Genomic DNA, 12,263 nt, shown 5'->3' on the forward strand with positions numbered 1-12,263 from the left:
TGCCATAGCTCAGTATTTCAAAAAGAATTTATACAAAGCTGTGCCGGTGAGTGCAGAGGCCACAACTGAATTTTTCTGAATCTATGTTCTTTGTATTAATTATCAGATACTGCTCATAGTGTAAAGGAACTGTGATTTTAGTTGTCAAATACTCTCAGGCATTTTCATTAATATTTTTTTATTAACATAAGAAAAAAAGAATATATAACATGTCTTTGGAAATACTTCTTTACTTTTTGTTTCAATTAGAAAAAAATGCAATCTTTAAATTCCACCTTCTAAATTAATTAACAATTTATTTTGTCCAACAACCCAAAGGGTTTGTAATTTCCAGCTATTGGTGTGTGTTAAGCTTTCATATTTATCTATACTATGTTCTATCCATGTGTCCCACTCCCTTACCTATCATTACAAAATCTTCTTTCCTGGTTGTTCTGACAAGGCTATGCAGGCAGAATCAGGCAGGGAAAAAAAAAAAGTTAAGAATAAAGTCTAGAAAATGTCTTTATAGAGAAAAACATGGATAAAATCACTAACAAGCAATAAAACACATAATTTTATTGTATATATCTGTGTGCCTGTGGTAACGATAGGTTGAATGCATCTGTTTTAACAGCAGTATTTCCTGAGTTGAACAAAGTAAGAAGCCAAATGTGAAGACATCTAAAGAAGTCATAAAAATGTAAATAAACCCTGAAAGGTGGAAGAAGGCTTTATTGTATTAACATGAGATAACTTCATTTTATATCTTCATCATTATTATACTTTTTAATGCAACATTTAACCTGAGGTTATTAAAAATCCATGAAAAAACATGGATTGTTCAATTATGTTTCAAGTGGCTAAAGAAGAAAGGAAGAAATAACAGAATCTTTCATGACTACAGTGACCACATCTTCTAAGTAGTAGAAGTTTTTATCCTCGCAAAGTATGAGAAATGCTATTTTAAGATTAGATTCAAGGGGAGGAGTTGGCAAATTTCAAGCAGTAAAAACACACCTATGTGGCATAGGTGCTGAGGCCAGAAAAGTTACCTGCTGTGTTAATAAAAGCCTCGTCCGCCTACTCTTGATTAAATACTTTCATCTTGCTGGCCTGCATGACTATTAACATGATTCAGTTAACTTTCCCTTTTCACTTGTTTCAATATTGGCTTCAGCCAAGAGCAAAAATACTATGACACAGACCAGCTTTGCACAGCTTTTTGATTAAGAGCAGAAACTATTATGGTATTTGCAGGGCTTAATCTTTGTGGTATTTATACAAGGAGAACATTTGGGATTTTTGAGTCTTCTCATCATGATATGCTATGTTTTTTTGTGTTTGTTTTCATTAAATAAATAAAGTTAATCAGTCTTAAGCTGAGATACACAGGTCTCGTAGAAGAACTACTGGATTTTTTTGTAACATAATTCCTTTCCTATTTCTTTGAAAGGGAAAACTGTTTTCTTTATTTGAAAGATTTAAAGCTAAACACGTTATTCAAAAATCCGATTGTATTTATCTTTAAAGTATACTCCACCTGAAAGATAAAATTTCTCCACTAAAGACAAGTAATATTTGACTCTCAGGACATCTTAAAAAGCTTAAGGAGTTAAAGCTAATTCGTCAAATTGAATCATTTTTGCCCAAAAAAATCATGGTATGGCTGGGCAAACAAACTTTAGTTATCAGGAGTCATCTTTAAACTACCTTTTCTTTAATGAAGGTAGCTTTCCATTTGCTATTCCCAAATGAATAACTTCTCATTCTAGTGCACAAACCAATTTAAAGTTAAAAATAAAGAAATGAAAAGAAGTTTATATATTACAGCTTCTGAGTAAAAACGGAAAGCAAAATTTATATAAGGAAGTTTCTATTCATTGTTCTTATTAAATAACTCAATGGTAATATGGTAATACTTTATATTTTAAGGTTAATTTTATTCCTGTCTATACAGTTATTGAGGCTTCCACTGTTACAGAACAGATGAAGAAGCACTTGTAAGATGAAACTACTTCCTGACATCTTACAACTTCTCTTTTGTGAGAAAATGCAATGTGTTGGGAAAACAATAGCAGACAATGAAGACGGATTTTCCAGTCCTCTTTATCTCAAAGAAGCAACTAAGACCAAAGCAACAAAGCAGAGTTGCTTTGACATGGTTCCAATGCTACTCTATAAGAGCTACCCTGTAAGAACAGAACGCCTCCTCCGAATTTCCTCTCTCTCTTCAGGGATTTGATCATTGCACACTTGGCAACTGTATTGCTCTTGACAGTTTCAAGAAACCAAAGTGAAGTAAACTGGATAGCATACAGCCCAAGAAGGCATGCAATGCAGGTTCTCTAAAAATGCAGGGGGGAAGAACTCTACCTAGTCACTAATGCAACTTTTACTAGTCCTTTTATCTGTTGTTTTCCTTATTTTTCAGTCTGGCAGACTATACCTGAAATTCAGTCCTAGGTGATTGCCAAAATCCCTTTTTTTTTTTCCCATATAAGCAGTGAAACAATGAATATCAAAGTCCTTTGATGCCACAGTTGTCTCAATTATTTTAGATTATTTTGAGGAGTATTTAAGTAATAGATGTATGAGAAACAACACTGAATCACTAGAATCATTTCAATTGTTTTGAATTGAATTCAAACATGTCTAAGCAAACTTCTTATAATCGTTAATATGTTAACGAGATAGTCATCACTAATATGTAATTTAATATTGTAGAAGTGCAGAGAGCAGTATTACGATGTTCTGAGGATGGTCTAGTTAAACAATCAATGCGGTGACAACACAAACTAAGAAGCTGCTAAAACAGTCATTTTTTGTCTTTGCATGTCTGGCATGGTTCCAGAAATAGAGCAGGATATAAGAAGAAAATCATATCATGTTGTACCACTCACCATGACACGTTGGAAAAGATGAAAGTTTACAGACCACTGAGAATCTGAACAAGCAGCATGAAGTATAAAACATGTTTTAGTTCAATCAAAAGTTTCATCACTAGATAAAACAATTGCTTGAAATCTTCTGGTATATATTATGTAACAAATGAAATACAATGATCTCCATGCTCTTTTCTTCCTTTAAGACCTACAGAAGACCCAGTGGCAATTGAGAGGGTAAAGACAGGGAAAAGCGTGACATGGACAAAAAGGAAAAACAAAGAAGGGAGGGGAAAAAAAGAGGAGGATGGGGTTTAAACCACTTATAGGTTTTAAAAATCCAATTAGTGAATCAGATTTAAAAGTAAAGAAGTTTCACAACAAGCTGTTGACTATCATGTGTAGCTGTTAATCAACAAAGCTACAAGAAAAACTGGTCAAATATTTTCCAGTGGAACAGCATTCCATCAGAAAATGCTAATGGAATAGAACCAAAACCTTCCATAAGAGCACGACGACTTCTTGAAAGGTTTTGACAGAAACCAGGCAGAAAGGCAGGCTAAATAACCAACATGTCTCTTCATCTTTTCTCTTGTCAGCCAGATGGCTGGTGAGTAGCCTGCCAGGCTCCTTGGCTTCTAGTTTTCATAGACTCCTTGACTTCTTGCCTGATGAGCTGCCAAACAGCTGGAAATCCAGGTCTCCAGGAGCTCCTAAACTTTTTGGCTTCTCGTGGTCTCCAAGCTCTCAGGCAGCTGCTTTGCATGGAACTTAAGGCCCAAGGCTCCTGTGTGAGGGAGATACAGGCTACAACCTTTGCTTCCTGGCTTCCATGTTATGTGTTTTACAGAAACTGGACTCCTATATTTGTGGACATTAAAGATCTCAGGGAAATTTGTGTCAGTTTAGGATCTCCAACATGGCTGTAGGAGGCCATAAATAACTCCTGAGAGACAGTTCACTAAACCAGGCAGCCTGTGTCAAGAGTCATTGAATGAGCTGGTTCTGTATGTACCCTGCAAGTACAGCAGTCACTTATGGATTCATCAAGTCAGGTCTGGATTCCTGGGCTTCCTAAATCTCTGGGGACCTTGGTTTTCTGAAAGGCTTCAGAGGCAAGAAAAAAATTCCTTTTCGTCTCTCTTATGGTACACTTTTGACACTTGGTTAATAAAAAAGCTTAAAAACTTGGAAGATCTAAATCCAGATACTAGGGAGTAAAAACTGCATAAAATGAGAGCAAATATAGAGAAGTATGTATGACAGATGTAAAAAATTATGTCTAGAGAAGAGAAATAGAAAAATGGAAAGGGAGCAGTTAGGGCACTAAGTTTGAACCAAGGTTTCTGTGTAAAATTGTGAGAAGCACAGGAAGGCAAAAAAAGAAACTGGGAAATGCTGTACATACACAAGAAGGGAATTTTGACATTTTAGGCTTAACCCAATAATGGTACATAAACAAAAATGCATTGGTAGTACTTAACTGAAATTTTTTAAATGTAAAACAAAGGAAAAACAGTGTGCAGTACGGAGCACAATTATCTGTATACGCTATAGTTTTAAATTAGTAAAATGTGCAATCAAAGCATCTTAATGTATTTAAAACAGCAAATGGTTTTACTATTTCTTAAATACTAGAAGATTTCCAACTTCAACTACAACTACATTTCTTTGTTATTCTTAGAAAAGAAATACTCTCTGTGGTTTTATACATATGGTTATATTAAACTTTCCATAACACGCAAAATCTATGTAAGAATAGGTCATCAGCAACATATTTTCTACCCATAGTTTAATTCCAGGCTGGTCAGCTGCAATACTCACTCATCATATAATACTGTTGTAGGACTGAAGACTAATTGACCTTCGCACATACCAATTTCATGACCCTTCCCTCTAAAACCTGGTTTAGTTTTCGTTTGGTTTGGGGTTTTCTTTTGTGTCAGCATGGGCATTCTCTTTCCCCTTATGAAAGAAATATGCAGACAACTTTAGATGTCTCATCATCTTTCAGCACACCCATGACAGTCTCCTGTAGAACTGAAACCATGATGTTTCAGAAAAGGGTGAGATGTCATTCCACAAGTAAATTTTAAGAAAACAGAGTAACTTTCTTGTCTTTCAAACCCCCAGTCTCCAACTCTTTACTTAAATTATTTTGACAGACAAAACACAGCAGTGTAACAGCTACTGAGAAATAATTAACTTAATTAACTCTACCCTAGCTGAAACCAGGACAACTCTATACATAGATGGTTTAATGAGGTCCTTCAAGAAAGCCTTACAGTTTTAGCTACAAAAAGGCTAAAACTGAAAGTTGAAAGTTGATATGCAGGCACATGGGACAGAAAAACACGATGCCTGACATTACCATTTGCATTTTAATGTTTGCACCCAAAACTCTACTAAATATGAGGACAGAAAACAACCTCTAGAACTTTTTTTCCTTTTCTTTTCTTAAAATTTATTTAAAGATTCTAGTAGAAAGTTCCTCTGTGAGGAAATAGGAATTTTCATACAGACTCAAGCTGGCAGTGTTCCTCTTATTGGCACAATGCATCTGGGTGATTTTTATTATAGCCCAAATTACATCTTTGTAGAATTTCTCCAAATGTTTATGTTTGGGCTGATGTATGTTGGGAGAACATTACAAGTACTGTTTTTCAAAGAAGCATCATACCTAAATATTGCTGTTCCAACATCAACAGAGTTGAGTAGACTTCTCTTATTCATTTTTCATAATCATTTGTGTTTCTTGGATAGTGCACTTACACTTTGCTACTAGCAGTGTGCCTGCCGTAGTAACTTTTCCTTTCGGAAGTAAGGAACTAATTTAATAAGAATCTGCTTCTATTAAGATAATTCCTTTTAATTCCTTTGTAAAAAACAATATCACTTAGCTACATCATACTGATAAAATTCTATTCTATGGGAAGTACTCTTAAACAGATTTTGGTGAGAGTAAGCACGAAAGAGAAACGTATTCACATACTAAAAAGTAACTGCCCTATCAAAATTTTTGATTAACTTCTAAGATTTTTAATATATAGAAAATAGCATTGGTTGTAAAATGAAAATATCTGTGCAGAAAAATGGATGTCGCATTACATTGTTATAAAAATTTGTTTATGATACTACTAACAAGTTCAATTTCATCTGTGAACCTCCACAACACAGAAGAGAACCGCTACAGCTTTCACAAAAGAACAGAGAAAGAAAACGGACTCCATTCTCACAGCTATTTGAAACACAGTTTGCAGTCCCAAGTACAGGCTTAGAAAGGCCAGAACACACATAACCCTTTAAAGTCATGTACTTATTACTGCTTTTGAATCAAGCACTGCATAAACCAAACTGCTTCTTGAAAGATTGTGTAATTTGTTGAATAATATTAACTTTGAACAAAAAACCCCCAAATTCTCTTTAGATAGAAATAGTTGCTGCACTTCCTTAGTGTGGCTGTATTTTCTGCTTTGTACATATTTCTTTCTATTCAGTGTCAGCGGAAAGGGTATTATTGGTAGGTTTGTTTCAGTGAGCCACTTGGCCTCAGTGTCACACAAAGAACTCTTTGTGGGATCACAGATTAGCATTAGGGCAGGCAGCCAAGAGAGATGAAAGGAGAATAGCTACACTAAGGGTGTACATAGCTTGCACTCATCAAACACCCCAGGGAAAAATGAAGAAAAAAAATCTATGTAATGCATAATTTCAGTAGTTGTCCTCTATTCTCTTTGTTTCTGAAAAAGTGCTTTTAGTGGAAGTTCTAGCAATTTGCAGTTCTACTCTGGCACTTCAAGTTGCAGAGTCTTACACATAGGAAATATTACCTCAGCACTGAGATCAAGTAGTATTTTAACATTCATTTTAGCAATATTGTTCAAGAGAGAGGCAGGTATATTCATATCTACACAGAGGAAACATGTTTAGACTGCACCATTAGGCACCAAAAAACATTACTGCACTAGAGTGCAGATTTAGAAAAAAAAGATGGAAAGATAATTCAGAATAACCAACATGTGAAAAATGACAAGCAAGTTGCCATTGTAGAAATCATTGGGAAAAAATGAAAAAATGTTTGAGTTATAAAACGCTACACCAAGTTTTCTCACTATATATCCATATATCTCTATATCCATATACCTCTGTATCTGTACATCTGTATCATCGAATCATCTACATAAATTAATAGCAGCCACACAGTGCTCAATTCCAAAGAGGAAACTGCCTGCAAAGGATGCTACAGATATCTAGCACTTTGAAAGAATTACTATTCTTTACATAGTCAGGATCCCCAATTCTGTGTAGAAGGATATATATATACTGTACCAAGAATTTGGTACAGTAAAGATGCAAATGTTGCATTAAATATAGAGATAAATAAGAAATGGAAGTTAGTACTGTAAAAGGATTAAGATAGAAAGTCAGTACTCTAGGAAACTTCTAATGGGAAAGAAAACCTTGCCCACTTATTTTACCATATGTTAGTGCTGAGAATTCAGAGAGATGACTTGCAGCTTATCCTCACTATTTTATCTCTGTTTGGAAACTGACATGAAATAAATGAATAGCTCAGTCTTCTCTACACAACTGACCTGCACAACCACCACTATTCACAACTGGCACTTTTTGTTGGCAGTCTGAGCAGAAAACCTGAAGATTACATTGGCACTGAGTCTAAAAGACGTTCTGAAACCAAATGATGGTCTCTTGAGAACAACACAACTGAACTACCTCACAGTGGAGAACAACTAGAACTACCCATGCAATTCATAGCCTGTGAGTAGAAGCTTTCTGTTTTCAGCATTGTCAGATTTTCATCATGCTTTATTTGGGAACAGTAAGCTTGGGTCCCGATAAGTTACTAAAATATATTTGTCAATAGACAAGACACTGTAAAGGCAAAACAGATTAGATAATGGGTGCTATATGGAGAACTATCCACTTTTGAGAAGTAAATACATATATTTTTTAAGCAGTTAACAGAATAAAATAGAGTGTAAGTAGCAAACAGCAAAGTATTGCTGGAAATTATCCAAATATAAAAATTGCATATGAGTATATATATAACAAAACCGTTACTTTAAATACTTTCTTACCTTAGCATTTTCAACACAAGGACAAAGAGCCCAAGCTGCACTTGCTTGAACATCTGGGTTAGGATTTTTCAACAAAGACCACAGCAAACGAACTCCATCTAAACTGTCAATTACCCTATTGCAGAAACAGACCAAAAAAAGGGAACATTAATTATGGAGTATACAATGTTGAATATCAAATTACATCACTTTGTTTGGAACACTGCTCTAAGAAACACTGGCATGATTCTGACACTGTTTTGCTTTATGCAAGTGCTTGTGTTTTATTGTCAGCTAATCGCCATCAACATACTCAACAAACAGTGCCCACTATAACAGATGGGTGCCAATAAATGATGTAAAGACAGAATGTTTTCTAACTAAATCTCATTAATGTTGTTTATTTTTTTTCCAGCACTGTCATTCAGAGTGCTTATAGAAGATAAAGTAAGCTACATTATAACCAGAACTCATAAATGTGAAAACAAGCATGTGACTTTTTAACGATCTGCATGCAAAATGAAATCTGAATTTGAGCATACTGGCTTCTTTCATATAGTAACAAATACTTTCCAAAACAAATATTTATGCCCAAAACTATGTACTTAACTTTTTATTCAGTCCTTGCTTAATGTATTTACCTTGCTCTACGACATATTTTAAAATACTATGTTTCTAATCAAGCATTAGAAATTAAAATGGTCACACCACAGAGCATCCTTTGTTGGGCATGAATAACGTGTAACTTGTTTCCCATATGTTTCTTCCTAACAAGACCAACACTAAGCACACTATGTTATAACTACTTAAACGTACTATAATCAAAGTATCTTCATGACTAGCTGAGAAATGAATTATCATCAGAATCATCTCTACACCATCTGTGTTATGTTTACATATTGATCAGACTTGGGGATCATAACTTCACATTAGGTTCCAGTGAACACCCTAAAGGGAAAGGAAGGTCAGACAAAACTTAATAGCCTTTACCAATGTGCCTTTTCTCAAAAAACTGTTAAACGCAAAGCAGATGAGCCAAAGTTGAAGAAAAGCAAGCACACCTTCATTGTCTAATGTCAAAAGTGAAAAATCCATTGCATATAATGTGTTTCTATCTTTAACTGTAAATGCAAGAGAATTCAAAACACATTTTTAAGAGAGCTTAAAAACAGCAGATAAAGCAGCTCATTTGTGTACACTATATATGCTTTGCCAGGAAATTTTAAAACTAACTATAAAATGAGCTTTGTATGTAATTCTATCATCATTTGCAGCAGAAAAAATAAATAAGGACATGAAGTCCATCTAAAATGAGCAAGGACTTTATTCATAACATTTTTATTCGAACTGTTTAAATGACTATGTTTTTCAAAATAATACTTTTTGAACAAAGCTATGGTTAAGCTAAAAAACTCTAAGTTTTTAACGATCTGTCAGTTTCAGCATAGCTTATTTTACACACTCAGCTCCAAATCAATTGGAAGAAAATCATCATTCAAAGGACAAATTCAGAAGTCTTAACACAAGAAAATAAAACAGCAGGAGCACAAACGACACAATCACATATATATGTCCACAGAGTAATGATGACTTAAGTAAAAGCGTCAAAACAAAATTTTAAGTCCCTCCAAACCCCAAAGAGTTTTAACCAATTTTAACATTACTCTCCTGTCATTTCAGAAAGTACAGGGAATTAATTTCCCATATTGGAATTAATTAAAAAGAACCCATGAATCTTTCCTCTAGTCAAGCAGAGTACTGATCATTTACCAACATGAGGTACTTCCTCCCAAGAGGGGCTAAATATAAATGACCCAGCTCCAACAAGTATATAAAAACCAAGAGATAGAAGCAAAACACTGAGCTCAGATTTTTCCACCACACTTAAAAAAACAACCTTCAGGCTGATTCATCTTTCCTTTCTATTTTTTTAAAGCTTCCTTTTCAATTGGAAGTTTACTTTCATTTTCTTTTCAGTTTTCTGGTCTTAAATATTTCAGAATAAACTAGCCTCCTTTTATCATTAATTTGCTGAAGAAGAGTTTTGCCTTTTGCTTAAAGACTGGAAAGAGCAGTTGTCTTAGATCAACAGAACCCAGCTCAGAATACGTGAAAGTACAGTTCTCTGATCATTCAACATACATAAAATTAAACTAGGAAACAGTAGAAACAAAACAATAAAATCTCCAAATCACATTGTTCATCACTGATTACTTGCAGTTACACTAGATTACCACAAATAAAAAGACCTTTACACAAATGAATGATGCTCTTAAATTCTCACTCTGGAAGAATTATCATTGTGTAATCACCATGCAAGAACAAACATTATTTTCATCTTGCTGAAAGCATACATTTGCCAATCTAGAAAGCACTGCTGAAGAGTTCAATTTTTTAATCTTCCTATGGTTTCACTACACAATCCAGCAGATGAAAAAAATGGGTGCTGAATGAGTGCATTTGCCTTTACAGCAAACGGGACACTAAAATAAATGGCCCTGAAAAATGTTTCCTCTATAAAACTGCTTAGACATTAACTTCCTTCCTGTGTAAAAATTCCTTTTTGAAGCTGACAAAAAATACACATTCAGTTTTCTTTACAAATAAAGAAAGAAAGAAAGAGAGAGGAAAATCGACTTGTAGTCTTGAGAATTTCAGCTTTGATGGCATAATGCTAAACAACATTATGATTTGCTTTTGCATATAGTTTTTGCGTGTAATTTTCTTTCCACAATGTATTATAATAATATTAGCAGGATGAAGTAATAAAGCTTCTTACCACTATAAATACAAGCAAATAAAACATAAAATTTACTTTGGTTGGCATTCAATTCTGTACTCACCCACAGTTCGCACATTATTCACTCTGTGGCTTCAGTCACTTAAGCAATTTATTTTATAATAATTTGTTGATATTCTGATGATAAAATTAATCTACACTAAAATCTGGAGCAAGAACCCAGTCATGGGACTGTTGAAAGACAGATTTTTAAATAAAAATGCAAAACATTTTCTTTGAAAGCTGAATGGAATCTCATAAAAGCTGAAATAATACAATATTTAGTTAATATTTAATACTTCAGTATTCTAATATTTAACTACTTTATTGAATAGTTGATCTGTTATTGTATGTATTTAATATATGTAATGTATTTAATGTACAGGACGCTATTAATAGTCAAAATCTTAACAGACAGGAAACTCATTCAAAGTAGAAATGTAAACTTTATTATAAGACACTTGATCTTTCACTGTAAATACATACCAATACATTAATACGTGGAGTTTAAAAGCAAGAGCCCAGGTTCTGAACTGTTGTGCCTCTACTCCTTCGTACAGCCAAGGCATCTCCCAATAGAACTGGGCCACCTCTTCTAGCTCAAAGCTCTCTTTCACAGACTGATCCTGTTTGATCACTGATATAATTTAGAATAGGTGTACATTATTCTGCTCCTCAAAATAATCAAAAAAAGTTGCAATGGCAGAACTGTCTGAAGAGGCAACTCCTGTCATGTGCTCCTGTGCTGGCAGACATGATTAGAGTAGAAGTGAAGGGATCTTTTCAGCCGGCACCATCACTCCTACCAAAAGGCAGTTGCAAGGTGTAGGACCAAATCATACTCCTGCTCCCAACACAGAACATACATACATATGTTCTATGTACACCACACATATTCCTTGTAGGGTGTACATAGAATAGGTCTTATGGGCAAATAATTTTAATGCAATTAAACCCATTCAGAGATTACTGCAATTTTTAGGTTAGTGAATTGGTATTTGTTATTTGACCAGTGCCGATTGGTCAACTTAAGATAATTTTTTAATTACTTTTGTTCTCTGTTCACAGGCAAAAGCTGCCTAATGAAGACTTTTCACATTATTTAAGAACCTGATTACCATTATATCATTGAATATTATGAGCTAGATATGGCTTACAATTCTAGAAATTTACTTTGCTTTTTTAAATATATCTGAAATTAGCAAAAATGTTAATCTGAAATAATACTTTTCTTTCAAGATAATAGTGAACATTTCCAGTAGAAATTTCAACATGAATAGCTTAAATACACAAGTGTACACACAGCCTAGACATCTGTTTGTCATATCCATCATCTTTCTCTGCTAAAATGTTACTTACCAGAACCTTGAGAACTGCAGTTTAATTGCCTGCCAATTTAGACCACAAATACAACTGTAAATAAACAAAGTTATACTGACTCTGTATTGTGCTCACTGGTAAGATTACAGGGTCTAATTCTGTCAGAATGTAATCTCATCTTTTTTGAAACAACAATTTAGCATTTTTCTTATAACTTTCACT

General features: G+C 34.2%; 1 protein-coding gene across 1 annotated transcript in view; it reads right to left on the reverse strand.

The window, feature by feature from the left end:
- The window catches only part of LOC136294008 (outer dynein arm-docking complex subunit 2-like), a 49,285-nt gene that overhangs the window by 26,064 nt on the left and 10,958 nt on the right, over positions 1 to 12,263 (reverse strand). Inside the window, exon 7 of the mRNA XM_066191334.1 lies at positions 7,964 to 8,078. Within this exon, the coding sequence (XP_066047431.1) occupies positions 7,964 to 8,078 (115 nt within the window). The remainder of the gene's footprint in view (positions 1 to 7,963; positions 8,079 to 12,263) is intronic.

The sequence above is a fragment of the Chamaea fasciata genome, unplaced genomic scaffold (genome assembly GCF_029207755.1).
Source record: "Chamaea fasciata isolate MVZ Bird 193981 ecotype frontalis unplaced genomic scaffold, bChaFas1.0.hap1 SCAF_1, whole genome shotgun sequence".
Taxonomy (NCBI): Eukaryota; Metazoa; Chordata; class Aves; order Passeriformes; family Sylviidae; genus Chamaea; species Chamaea fasciata.